This window comes from Desmodus rotundus, chromosome 7, assembly GCF_022682495.2.
Source record: "Desmodus rotundus isolate HL8 chromosome 7, HLdesRot8A.1, whole genome shotgun sequence".
NCBI lineage: Eukaryota > Metazoa > Chordata > Mammalia > Chiroptera > Phyllostomidae > Desmodus > Desmodus rotundus.
This window is the reverse complement of record NC_071393.1, coordinates 95,456,695-95,471,078: the sequence shown is the minus strand read 5'-3', so window position 1 is coordinate 95,471,078 and position 14,384 is coordinate 95,456,695. Positions and strand designations below refer to the sequence as shown.

Sequence of the window (14,384 nt, the reverse complement as noted above, 5' to 3'; positions counted from 1 at the left end):
TAATGTAACTTTAATGATGAGAAAACATTCTATATGTATAGTAGTCCCCTTTATCTGCAAGGGATGTGTTCCAAGACCCCCAGCAGATGTCTAAAACTGGATAGTACCAACCCTATATATACCATGTTTTCTCCTATGTACACATACTAAAGTTTAAGTTATAAATTAGGAACTAAGAAATTAATAATAAAGAGGAACGATTATAAAATGCTGGAATAAAAGTTACGTGAATGTGCTTTCTTAGCAAACTGGCACAAATTTCTTTTTCCTTCACAATTTCACAGACAGAAGAGTCATTCTTACCATAGATAAATCTTAGTGAGCTCGGCATGTGATTTTTTTCTTTCCTTACTGGGAACTGCCACCTTTTCACCTAAGGAAGCGCTGGATTGCTTCTCGGTGGCACATTTTAATTGGCATCATCGCTGCTCTTGTGCTTTTGGGCCAACAGGAAGTCAATAATCCATCTGATAACCAAGACGGCTAAGTGACTAATAGGCTGGTAGCACACACCCACGGGCATGCTGTGGGTGCACCGAATGGTTCATGTCCTATGCAGGATGGAGTGGGACAGCAAAAGGTTTCACCAGGATACTGAGAATGGCATGCAATTTACAACTTAAGAATTGTGTATTTCTGGAATTTTCTATTTAATATTTTTAGACCGTGGTTGACTGTGGGTGACTGGAACCATGGAAAGCGAAACTGCAGATAACGGGGGACTATGGCCTGTGAAATATCTACCCAATCAATTAGAACATTGGGTGACAAAAAATTAGATTAACGTTAATGTTGAAAAGAAGGTAAAACACATAAGATAAAGCTCTTTTAGTGAAGTAAGGAGAGTATTTCATAATCCATGACTGTTTGAAACATCCAGGAGAGCTAGGTCCCGTATCTCCTCTAGAAGTATGTACAGGCTTCTTCCCTTGGTTTGGCAATATTCTTGGTAATCTTCCTGAATGACGTTTACTTTGACTTCTTGGGCTAGCTGAGCTTCCTCCACAGATCTAGTTACTTCTTTCACTAAATCACTCTTTGGCAAGAGAGCAGTCTGATGAAAAAGTTCTGTATCTGGCACCATGTATGGTTTGTTGCTCATTATTTCAAGCCTGATTGTATCAGAATGGCAACGTGAGGTTTGCACAGATACTCTCACCTATCATAGAGGATAAAATGCATATTATCAAATCACAATCTTTGTTATTTACACTGAAAGCAGTATTTAATGTAAATACAGACTTACCGTTACATGGTCAAACAAATGGAATGTAACAGATTCTCCTCCTGTTGTGGTAGAGGTGATTTTGTTCTGAGATCGTTGAAGGGATCCTGGTTTCCATTCACAACGGTTATCTGGGCCACATGAGATTACTAAACCATCTTTATTTTTCAGATAAGCAGCACCTTTAATCCCAAACCTGAATCATTGCCAGAATAAAAATCCAGAGATAATATATTCTTAGTATGCAGAGCTTGTATACTCATCTAGAATGCTAGCTTTTCTTCTAGATTAAAAACATTTTTTTCCTGTGATTTACCTCCAAATATTTATTTCATTAATCAGAAACAAAATATCTTGCTAAATAAGTAAAATTTATTCTAAGAGTGATACAGATATACTAGATTCTAATCTTTTATACATACATAGTGAATCATGTACATTACAGTATGTATATATAACTATAAATGCTAAAATAAATATTTAATTACATCTGAAATACTGTTTGTGTTCTACACTTTTAGCTTAACTATGATTTGTTAACAATTTTTATATTAGACATACCATACCTTGGTATAAATACGAGCACACCATTTGTTCTAATTGAATAAATAACCCCGTCGCATACACAGCGCTCCTCAGTTTCTTGGCCTTTGTCTTTAAAATACATGCACTGGAAGAGCTCAGTAGACCGCTTCTGAGAATGCTGAGCTGCCTGCAAGAAGCACAGCCCCACGTCACGATGACAGACTTCCCTGACATTCCCAGAAGAAACATGAAATTCATCGTCCCACAAAATCAATGTCTTTAAAAATGCTAGATTTTATAGAACTATTAATACAAGTATTCTCTATTATGAATTAAATCAATTTTTGTGGGAACAAAACCATCAGTATCATTCCCTCAAAAGTGTCTTAGAAAGTTAAATATTTAAGGAAGCAACCCGTTCGTTACTTAGAAACTACGTATAGCTCATTCAGATAGAGGAAAAGTATCCTACCAAGATCCTGTGATGCAAGTGGAAATTAGTACCGCCACTGTGGGGGGCGATTAGTAGTATGTGCCACAGTTCCATCTGTGCTCACCTGTGACTCAGCATTCGTTATTACCAGGAATTCATCCCAGCAATAACCCGAGCTGTCTGTAAAAGTCCGTGCACAAGGATGGTTGTGAACTAGATTGCCTAGGACACCGCGGCCCAGGAGAGCTGCAATGATGAAAAAGTTGTACGTCTGTGTGGCCCCGTAGGTTGCCACTAGCCACGTGTTTATTGAGCATATATGAAAGGTGGCTGGTGTGACTGAGGAATTGAATTTTTAAGTTTTTAAAAATGTTAATTTAAATAGCAAACATGGCTGGTGGCTATAATATTGCAAAACAGAACTATATAGAACATTGGGTATAGATTTTATTAAGCATTTAGGTAGTTTCTAATTCTATGCTTCACCAAATGGTCTAGTTCTATGCTGTGCAATATTGAAGCCACTAGCAACAACTGAAATAGAACACAAAACTGCTTCTAAAGCAATGATGTAACCACACTGACACGGTGTGCTATCCATAACGTGTTAAGTGAAAAAGGCAGACTTCAAAACGGACCTGGTATAATATTTTTATAAATAAAAAGTATTATGTAGAATTGTTAATAATGGTTACCTCTGGGTGGTAAGATGATAAATGATCTTTACACTTATACATTTTGGGAAAAACATCTAGCTTATTGTTAAATCTCCCAAATCCACATTAAACTACTTCAGGACACTTGTAAATGTATTAAGAGCTATTCACACTTCATAATTTTTCATGTTATTTCATTGGTTATAATCTAAAATTTAATTTGCTCAAATACACAGTACTTCATTCTAGTATACTATAAAGCCGATATTCTTTTAGCAAAAGAGAATGGGAAGAAAAATTAAAACCCCTCTTACTCGGTTTCTGTTGTTGATATGTCTGCATAATTCCTCCAGATCTTTGTTGCTGAACAAATTTTCCTTAATTTCCATTTTCTTATCGTTTGAAATGGCTGCCATTAATAATCGGTGTACTATGATATCTGAGTATCTTCTTATTGGAGAAGTAAAGTGAGTGTATTTATCTAATGCAAGACCTTTAAAAAGAAGCCAAAAGATCGAAATAAACAACAACAACAAATACTTTTAAAACAACCCACTCAAGATTATGGGCACATGAAGAAAAATTTTGTCACCCACCATAATGATGGAACTCCTCCTCCGCGCAGGATCCGGTGGAGAAATACAGTGCGTTAGACATGGCCTGCGTAGCCATAGAGCGGAGCAGTCTGTTTACAATGGGGTCATTGGGGTCATTGGCATTATCCAGAGAATCAGCCAGTGTCTTATTAGACCTGACAAAAAAAAAAAAAAAAAGGAAAAACTGTTATTTAGTCCCCGGCAATGATTTATAAGCCAACACTCTGAGGGGCACACTTCACTCACCAGTCTTAATGCTCTCATATGACAGGAGTGTCCATTTATTTTGGACACATTTCAGAAGGAACTCTTTTCTAGGATAGAAATCTAGTTTGATTTTAAGATTTAAACAAAAAACTGTGTGTCAGTATTTAAATGTTTCTTAAACAGTAAAGAGTCATGTGCTAATACCTATGAGGTTAAGTTAATGCTCAGCATGTAGCAGGTGGTCAAATACTTGTTGAATTCTTGACACCCTTAACCTTAAAGATATTGTACAGGTCAAAGAATGGACTTTTTCTTTGTTTTGAATCAAGAATTATGGAGCCAGACAGTTAAAAAACAAAACTAAACTAAGCCTGATGTACGCAAGTAAAAGAAGCCTAAATTATTATTATTTAATGAGACAGAAAGCATTTTATTTACTTACTCTCGAACAATGTTTAAAACCCCAGGAAACAGAGAGTTATACTAAAAACGTACTAAGGGAGCACATGTTCAGTTCTGTACTGTGGCCCCTCAGAGAAAGGGGGAGAGACGGGGAATGGTGAACACAGAAGCAAAGCAGTAGAGCGGGCGCTGCTGAGGGCTCCCAAGTTTGACAGACTGGGACTCAAATCTTGGCTCCGTCCTCACTGGCTGCTAAATTGTAGTCAAGTTATTAGCCCCTCCAGTCGTAATGTCCCTATCTGTAAAACGGGGACAACTCGAAGGGCATCAGAGCCCTCAGCACATGCGCCTGCACCCACACACAGCTCAGCCACCCAACAAGCCAGCAAAAGGTACTATCACCTACAGATGGAAGCCAAAAATCCTATTGACTCATGAATAAAATTAGCACCTGTTACTTCACAACAAGATATTGAAAGAGCCTCTTTATATATTGTTTTTAACGTGGAACCTATTTTATCCTGGAGGTGGAGAGAGAAAAGCCTCAGTCTATGCAAGGTTGGTGTAAATTTACAATCCGCATGGTGTCCTATGATAATGCTGCATTTCTAAAGGAGTGAAATAGATAGAATTATTTCTTGGGATTTTCCTAAGGACTAGATGAAATTAAATCAAAGTTCCTTCTGTTTTACAAATTTTAGTGGGTCAAAATTATGCCTCAATAGACTTGTTTTAATTTTAAGTCTCTATACCTACATTATAGTCAATGAAGAAAGAGAGCCAAGAAGTCTTCTATTTTTGGTCAAAGATCTGGCTGTTACATTTTTAAGAACTACTGCAAGATAAATAAGTGTACAGCATTCCCTTCTATTCCTCTGCCCCCTCAAAAGAGGAATTACCGTGTATCTATGAAGAAGCCTTTTGCTTTAGCACATTCTCTTAGCTCTGAGAAAAACTCCTGGTGTGGAGGAGGGTGTTGGCGCAACAGGGCCTGATGAGGGAAGCTCTCCCAGATCTTCTTGGCCACCCAGTGGTTGGCCAGGATCATGCACTCAGCCACCGTCTCGTGGACTTCCAGGGGCTGCTTTGGGATGAGGTCATGAATGTTCTTTTGCTCATCTAGCTGCACTCGAACTTCTACCCCTTCCAGTTCCAGGGCACCACAGCGGTCTCGTTTAGCTCGGACGTGGCGTGCTATGTCAGTCAACTTTCCAACTGCCCACACTAACTCCTCTAGCTTGGCTCGTCTGCTCGTCTCATCCAAATCTCTGAATTCTGGAATATCATCAATGATGTTAAAGTTTCCATCCAGTAGTTCCTGGGCTGCTTCATAACACAGTTTGTACGCTGATCGAATAATGGTTCTGCCATACCACACTTTCTTAATTTCATAGGAGGTTTTATCCAATTCCCACATGACGCTTACAGCATACCTACAAAACCAGTAACACTGAAATCATTATTTAATTCTTCCATTTTTGAAAATATTTCATTTATTTATTTTTAAAAAGATGGGAAGGAAAAGAGAAAGAGAGGGAGAGAAACATCAATGTGCGAGAGACACATCGTTCAGTTGCCTCTCATGCGCCCCCATCGGGGGCCCTGCCTGCAATCCAGGCAGGTTCCCTGACCAGGAATTGAACTGGTGACCTTTCAGTTCACAGACGGGTGCTCGATTCACTGAGCCACACCACTCAGGGCTAATTCTTCCATTTCTGACGCAAGCAAAACTAGATCCTAAGTGGAACTTGAAACAAACTGCATTGCTACAGGTTTTTGGTCTGATGTCTCAACCCAAACACTCCACCACTAAATCAAAGTTAGACCAGGTTCCGGTGAGCTCCGAGCAAACATGAAGTGAGTTCACATGTAATGTTACAAACCCACCTCCCAGCTCTCCAAAGCACAGAGCTGACGGAGGGCGTCACGTCCGTTGAAGGAGAGCAAAGCCTTTGAAATCCTATGGGACAACACTGAACTGTGGCAGCAATCTTGGTGGAAGGTAAATTAGCAAAAGTTCACTTAGTAAAGAATCACTTAGCCACCAAATCACTCTATTTAAATACTTAAAAACATGCAATATTTGCAATTCATATAAAAAATAAAGGACTAATTTTCCTAAGATGCAAAGAGCTCCTAAAAATCAATGACTAATAAATCAAAAACTCAAAAAAGGGGAAAGGAACATGAAGTAATTCACAGAAAGGCATAAACTCCTGTTAAACATGTAAAAAATGTTTAACTTTACTCATAGTAGTTGAGTTACAATGCAAATTCAAACCACTCTAAGACATCATTTTCATCTACCAAATCGGCAAAGATTAAAAAATTACAACATACTGTGTTGGCAAAGCTGTGGTAAAACAAGCATTCTCACACACTGACGGTGGGAATATAATTGTTGTAACCCCTTGGAGGGCAATTTGATTAAGTCTAACACAAATACACACACCCTCTGATACAGAAATTCCACTTCAGAATTTATCCTCCAGATACACTGACTTAACAAAATATGAAATGACTTACGTTCCAAGTAATTCAGTAGAGTTTTGTTTGTAATAGCAAAAGACTAGAAACAATCCATATTTGCATAGATAAACAACTTTTATTAACAAGGAATGATCCCAAAAATACATCAAGTTAAAAAAAAATAGGCAAGGTGCTGAACAGCTGGGGTCCCCAACCCCGGGGCTGCAGAAGCAGGCCACACAGCAGGAGAAGAGAGCAGGCCAGCCAGCAAAGCTTCACTCGCATTTCTGCCTGAGCTCCACTTGGTGTCTCCTCCTTTCTTCCCCCCACCTCCCCTATACAGGGTGGGGCAAAACTAGGTTTACAGGATTGTACAGAAAATAATACAACAATAACAATACAAGAATAATTCTGTACTTCGCATACTCACAACTGTAAACCTACTTTTGCCCCACCCTGAACATGTCACAATTTGTGTAAAAAAAGAAAGACCACATGTCCATACTTGTGCATATGTATTGTATACCTAGAAAAATATGTAAAGAAATTGGTAACCAAGGAAAAGCAGTAGGAGGGATCCTTTCACTAAATATGTTTTAGAACCTATGAATTTTGGACTATATTAGTTATATTAACTATTCAAAAATAGATATAAACTTTAACTACAAAAATAAAAAGCCTTCCTAAGTTCATGCTCCTCATGCAAAGTAGCCTCAGCCAGGGAATATGTACACACAAAGTTGTACCCATTTGTTCTCAGACTTCAGCTGACTTTAAAAAGCCAAAACACAGAGGAAGAAACAGCCTCACAGGTAGAGAGAGGAAAGAGAACAGGAAGGGAAGGGAAGGGAAGCCTAGAGAAATAAAGCTGTCTGAAAATAAGTGGTACAGAGGGGTATAGGGGACACAGGGGGGAAGTAGGGGTGGGGCGTGGGGGTGATAGAGCGCACTAGAAAGGAGACAGAGGCCAGAAGCAAGAGCACCAGACACCACCCAGGTAAAAATAATGAACTCACCTGTCGACGCCTCCCAGCAGGGAGCACAAATCAGCGCTGAGGATGGAGGGCAGCATATCGTAGCGTCGGTCTGCTAGGTAATAAGTGGTGGCCCTGTGAATGACACACACACCAGTACGTGACCTTCAGCAGCAAGAGGACGACTGCTGACGGCTTGGCAGCTGGGAGGCAAATGCCGGCATCACAGCACAGACTCCCCAAGGCTGTTGTTTTTCATAAAGTGCAGCCGACTGGGTAATAGAGCTATTCCCACGTTCCCACTCCTCTATGCGATGCTGCTGTGGGCTAAATATGCTTCCACTGACACGAAAAAGAACGAAAAAGTGACACAACTCTTGGTCGTATAAAAAATTAGAGTGTAATGATCCAGTATTTATGTAGAATGGTATATTGCTACATGGAAAAATGTAACCCATTTCAGTTCAGAAAGAAACTACGAAAAGGGTCTGTTACACGCCGCAAGGTGCAGTGATCAAGGGACTATTTTTCTAAAGGAAAGGGGGAAGTGGAACCGAATTGTATTTTTTCTGGAAGAGATCTTCAGAATTGTAAAAAATCGTGACATCTCTGTTTTGAAAATCTGAAACTAGTATAGTGACGAAATATGTTACAGCCACACATAAATAATCACAGCGCTGATTTCAAATAGCATTACCTTGTCCTGGCTTCAATGTCAATACAAGAACTTGGTTTCACAAAGTGTGTGACATCTGCGATGTGAACCCCGAGCTCCAGGGCGCCATCGTTTAAAGTTCTGACTGAGAGCGTGTCATCCACGTCTTCACAACCTTTGGGGTCGATGCTGAATACAAGGTGGGTTTTCCTCAGGTCTCTGCGTTCCCGTTCCTCTTCGGGACTCACCGTCCAAGGCTTTTCTGGTGTGTTCACGGGCATCTCACACATCTGTGCAACGAGAGGCCAAACACTCAGCAGTTCCCCCAGGACACGTTTCCCATTCTCTGCCATTCTCAGTGTGACCTCAATGAAGTCCCATTCATCCCCTTTACCCTCTGCAATTAACCTGTGCTTGCTGCTTTTGATCAATAATGATTTATTAGGTGCCTCATACATGTCAGGAACCACGAGAGGCCCTGGAAATTCAGGAGTCAATAGAAAAGTCCCTGCCCTTGAGGATGCTCATGGTCTGACAGGAAGGCCCCACAGCGTTCACCAGCCTCTTTAGTTACGGGGGCTGGAGCAGGGATAAACGGGTGGCAGCCTCCACCCCATTTTCAAGTGATCCACTTATTTCAACATAGTAGAGCTTTTAATTCAAGTCAAGCCCTGAAAAAAGAAATGCAACATCTTCCAAATAATAAAAGTTTATTCTTCAAAGATAATTTAAGCAGGACCAATCTAGGGCATTTTCTCTCCATTATTACCTGTTTAAACTATCAATTTGCTGTTAAGTAGGCTAAAAGGGAAGAGAAATGTAGTCCTGTAAGTCTAATCCATGCTTTATTTTATTCTAACATTTTCACTAAGAGCTGCAACAAGTCAACAAATAATTTCCAGAAACTAATGTTAAACATAAAAATTTAATAATGTAAAACATTCTAAAATATTTTACTATTATAGCTACTGTTCTGTCTAAAACTCTAATGAAATTAAGGACACCCATATGCTCTTGATGGCGATGCAAACGGGCCCAATTTTTCTGGAGAACAATCTGCCAATATGTAACAAAAGCTATTTAAATTTTTTATGCCCTTTGATTTGGTAATCTCACTTTAAGGATTACGTTCCAAGAAAAATGATTAAAAAGAAAAAAAAGCACTGTTTATAAAACTGAAGTAGCATTTTTTATAATACTAAAAAATTAAACAGCCCAAATGCCCAACAACTGAGGACCACTTAAGCAAACTAGAGTCCATCAATATACAATAATTTGCCACAACTATTAAAAATAAGTAGGCTATGTCAATACATAAAAATAATTTTAACTGAAGGAAGCAGAACAGAAAATAGTATGTGCACACGATGAATATAGCCGTGCGAGAATAATAAAAGAGATTTATAAGGATTCTAAAAGATCACAAAGTGATGAAAATAGCTGATGCTTTATGTTCATGAAACTTTTGTCTTCTGTAAAGATTACAAAACTGTTTCATAATGAGCAAGATTTTTTTTGCCCATGGATCAGAGATGTGTGGAACCCAAAAAGCTGCTTCCTGCAGCTTTTTGCAGTTGAATGATTATGACAGAGAGGGAGCCGGTGGGTCTGGAGCTAGGTGCCCTCGTAATTACTGGGGATGGATGCACACTGACTATGAGACACTGACAAACCATTTTTATGCACCGTTGGAAAAAGTAAAATTTTGAGAGCCGTGAGGCTATAAGGAACTACCCTCTGCACTTGAAGCTGACTCAGTCCAGTCCCAACAGAATGAAGAGGAGTGAGATTTTTCCATTATCTGGCCTTAAGACAGTAGGTTGTGACATAGCACAATGATTTTTTTTTCTTTCTTAATGATAAAACAAAAAACAACAAAGGCAAAAAGAAAATGTACAAAAGTGTCTTTTACCAGACCAACAACGTTCTCGGGGAAATCTGACCTGAGCTTCTGAGAAAGGGGCAACTGAAATACTGTTTTCTACGAGGATGGTGGCAATTTCTCCTTCCAGATCTCCGATTCTTCCTAAAACACGTACAAAATGTCCATTTGGATACACAGATGTCGACTCCCAGGAATCAACGCGCACAACCACCCTGAAGTCCTGCAGAAAAGGACAGGAAAAAAACACGAGCCCAGCGCCAGGAGTCAAGTGGGTCAATCAGAAGCACCAAACAAACCAGAGTTAAACTACATCAAGCTCCAAAGCGAGTGGCCAATTTGCAAATAGTGGGTGTTTTAATAGACTTTCCTGTTTTACTAAATTTCCAGATGGTGTATAAATGCTTGGCCCAGTGCTTTCAAAGGAGGCATCGTCTCTCCACATCAAATAAATGGGTTGGATATTTTAGTCCATTAAAGCCAACTGTACCACATTTTAGTTAACCTTTGCGATACAAGGGAAAGACTCAGCTATGCATAGTCTAAATTAAATTTCAAAACAAAAAAATCTCCATTTTTTGTGTGGGGAGTTACTTTCTAATTTCTTAAGACATCTTTTGGTGGGGAAGAAGGTATTAGTGTGACTGAACCCAAATGCCCCCAAATTCCAGCAAACCATGGATAAGGAAAGCAGTAGTTCCAACTGGCCTCAGAAAGCCTGGATAAGGCGTCAAGATGTAAAGGTGCACAACGACCAGGTTACTGGCTGGGGACATCCTGTTTCAGTGTCTCGTTTAGAAACCGCAAAACATCAGGCAAATCAAATTGGGTGATGCTTACACTCTTCACCACAGTAAAGGTTAATTTCTAACTTTCTTGTTTGTGTCTTCTCCCTGGTGCTACATTCCTTTATGGATAATCGATTCTGTGAAGTACCACTATATCATCTCTATAGAGCAGAGGGATCGTATTTCTGTATCGCTTGCTGGAAGAAAGCTTGTTAGTGTTGGCACAGTGTATCTATTCAAAGTTTCTGTGTTGGACAGCTGGATAATGTATATTCTCTCTAGTTGTCTTACACAGCTCTTTCTAGGACAGTTTCTCTCTGGCCTTCATTTATTAACCAAGGACTACTTAATAGATGGTTCTATATATTTAGAATTTTTAAAAAACAGGATCTCGAATGCCAGATGCCATCCATAATTTATCCCTTCTTATGCAAAGGAATTAACAATGTCTCTGGTACTGCTTACAAGCTGGCAAAGACAGGAGGAAACAGCAGGGCCGCAATGTCAGCTACCTGGAGGGCTTCTGCTTGCTGAGTGCTGATTCGGATTTTGGGAATTCTGTAATCCCAGGGTGTGACTAGGATTTTCTGAGCATTTTTGCCCTGAGACTGGACCTCTTCTCTGGATGGAAATGTCACCACGTAATCCCGCCAGTTCTTCTGAAGGATGCCCACCACTCTACCTTTGGGGAAAAAGCAGAAATAAATAAAACCTTAAGTGGTGAGGTGCCACCTACCTGGACTCTGACCCGTTCAGCAGTAAGGAAGAAAGCAGGAAACACTTTTTTCAAGCACATCCACACAAACTGAGAGATGCATAAACATTTGCCTTCCTAGCATTTTGTTATTAAGATGGCTTTAAAAAAATGTTAATGACATTGTCAGTATGCCCTTTCTTCTGAGGGGCCTGATGTGACATTTAGAATCCATTAGTCCCACTTTCTCTTTTGACCTTACCTTATCGACCTCTGGTTTAGGGATGTTGGGAAAAGTTGATGATTTTCACTTGTTTTAACCCATGCCCTCTACTGTGCATTTTTACGACTTTCCTTGCATTTTCCCGTCAGCCAAAATCGTTTGGTCCAACATGATAAACAGAAAAGGATACAAATCACTTAAATTTGATACATACGAGTTTTAATCATCACTGACTGAAAAAACAAACTTTAATAGTTAAAAGTGCTACCTTTTCACAAACATTTATCGAGCCCCTCCTAGGAATCAGGCCCTGTTCTAGGTGGGGGGCTATAGCAGTATCAACACAAAGTCCTTGGTTTCCTGGAGTTTGGTCTGGGTGTCCGTGGGGGTGGGAAACAGCGACACAAATACACGTGAGGCAGTGATGACTGCTGAGGGGGATGTAAGGGCAAGGTGACCAAGAGTAATGAGGGGAAGTAGCAGCTATCTGAAACCAAAGTGACATCTGAGCAGACTTGAAGGGAGGAGAGGAGGTGTGAGGATGTCTGGGGTGGTGGAAAGGACAGGCGCGTCAGTGTGGCAGGAGCGGGATGATGAAGAGGACAGCGATACAAGGCAGCCCAGGCTAGTGGGGCCTTGCAGCCCAGAGTAAGGACTTCGGGTTTTATTCTGAGAGAAACAGGGAGCAGCCATTGGAAAGTTTTGAGCAGAGACGTGGCAAGACTTGGACTTTTAAAAGAATCACGGTGGCTTCTATGTGGAGAAAAGACTACCTGGGAGCAAGAGTGGGAGCAGGAGACCAGTGAGGAGGCTGCTGGGGAAATCTCGCCAAGGGGCTCTACTGGACCGAATTAGGGGAGATGTGGTGGTGTGGAGTGGCTGAATTCAGGTAGGGCTGCCAGGACTTGCTGACGTATGAAAGAAAATCCAAGGATGATTCCAGGGCCTTTGGGTTGACCAACTCCAAGAATGACCTTGCCATTTATGCAGATGGGGAAGACTAGGGGAGAAGCAGGTTTGGAGGTGGAAACTGGGAATTCGTTATTAGGCATGGCAAGTTTGAGATGCCCACTAGACATCCAGGGGGAGGTGCTGAACAGACAAGATTACAGGCCAAAGGGGCCTGGGCTGGAGACAGAAAGCTCGAGGACTGAATGAGCTCTCCTCGGGAGAGTGCCCAGGAAAAAAGGGATCCAGAGAGGAGCTGGGGTCGTGCAAGAAGAACCAGCAAAGGAACTGAGGAGGAGCAACCAGTAGGGAGGGGAAGAACCCAGAAGCCAACAAGGAGGCAGTGGTTCCCGGGCCAAGAGCTGCTGACAGGTTACAGATGACAAGGACTGCTGGCAACGAGGCCGCTGGTGATCTTGACAAGAGGTCAACATTTTGTTTTGGGGGTGCGGGGCACACCTGAATGTAGCGCCTTTGGGAGCAAATGAGTAGAGAGGAAGCAGAGAGAATGCAGAGTCAACTGTTTCACGGAGTCTCACCATAAACTGAAGAGAAAAGGGTGGTAGCTGCAGGGGATGTGGGACCAAGAGGGTTCTGTTTTTGCTTTAAGATGGGAGATATTACAGCATATGTGGGTGCTGATGAGAATAAAATAAACCCGCAGAGGGGGAAGCTGATAGTGTAGAAAAAAGTGATATTATATATGAATAATGGCAATATTTCTGGATTGTTGAGGAGAGGAAAAAAAACATATCACAAGAAAAATGGCTAACTGCGTGACTTTCCGGCTGGCTCACCTGTGGGCATGGGCTCACTTGGGGACTCCCCTGTGGCCTTGTCATCACTGTCGTTCTCACACAGGGCAGTGGTTCTCCCTTTCCATTCAGTCTTGGGAAGCAGTTCCACAGCTACCACGTCTCCATGAATCGAGCGGTTTCGAGCCTTCATCCCGTGGATTAGGATGTCACTGACTAAACCTGTGTTTGGGACAGCCCAGAGAAACCCCATAAAGTCAAGGGGGATGCCACAGCAGTGAGGCACCTCAAACATAATATATCCGAGGTCTCACCACCTTTCTTTCAAAGAAAAACCTTCCTCCTTTCAAAAAAAAGGTCAAGCTTCTTTTATTCCACAGGTTAGGAATGAAGAAATATGGCTACCATGTCATACTTTATAATGTCTCTTCATAAAGGGCCACCCCCAATCATCCTTTAAGGTAGGTGACACTTCCCTGCACAAGACCATGGAAGCCCACACTGGAAATCTGTCACCCTCGTGCAGGGGCCACACGGCCAGGGAGTGGCCAGCGGGCTGATGAACTGCGGACACTGCAGCACCGACAGGGATGACTCTGATGGGCAGAAGCCTCAAGAAAGCCATAGCTTCTCATTCTCCTTCAACCCAGCCCGGCTCCCTCGACTATCATGGTGTGTCTCCACCTTCTCGTTGCAGAACCAGGAAGTACACTGTATCCTACAACGTATTTACACAGTTCTCCCACTGTTTTACTTTTGTGGGGATTGCGGCGAGGCGATGCGGCACACGAGGCGGCGCAGGGCCAGGTCTGCCTCAGTGCAGTTCCAGCCCCGCCCTCGGCAGGTGCGGGTCTTGGGCAGGTTACTGCGCTTCTCTGGACCGTAGTTTCCTCACGTGTAGCCTCGTGCATCCCTCACGGAGAAAAGGTGGAAACAGTAACATCTATGTTAA

At 41.5% G+C, this 14,384-nt stretch overlaps 1 protein-coding gene across 4 annotated transcripts in view; it reads right to left on the bottom strand.

The window, feature by feature from the left end:
- Positions 1-626: 626 nt before the first annotated feature.
- Positions 627-14,384, bottom strand: part of DIS3L (DIS3 like exosome 3'-5' exoribonuclease) — a 31,689-nt gene continuing 17,931 nt past the window's right edge. For all 4 annotated transcript variants that reach the window (XM_053927711.2, XM_053927707.2, XM_053927709.2 and 1 more), the window contains exons 7-17: positions 13,475-13,654; positions 11,325-11,494; positions 10,086-10,247; positions 8,185-8,432; positions 7,530-7,622; positions 4,944-5,477; positions 3,436-3,590; positions 3,154-3,332; positions 1,792-1,937; positions 1,247-1,421; positions 627-1,159 (exon numbers count right to left, since the gene is read on the bottom strand). In XM_053927711.2, the coding sequence (XP_053783686.1) occupies positions 851-1,159; positions 1,247-1,421; positions 1,792-1,937; positions 3,154-3,332; positions 3,436-3,590; positions 4,944-5,477; positions 7,530-7,622; positions 8,185-8,432; positions 10,086-10,247; positions 11,325-11,494; positions 13,475-13,654 (2,351 nt within the window). In that variant the 3' untranslated portion in view covers positions 627-850. The remainder of the gene's footprint in view (positions 1,160-1,246; positions 1,422-1,791; positions 1,938-3,153; positions 3,333-3,435; positions 3,591-4,943; positions 5,478-7,529; positions 7,623-8,184; positions 8,433-10,085; positions 10,248-11,324; positions 11,495-13,474; positions 13,655-14,384) is intronic.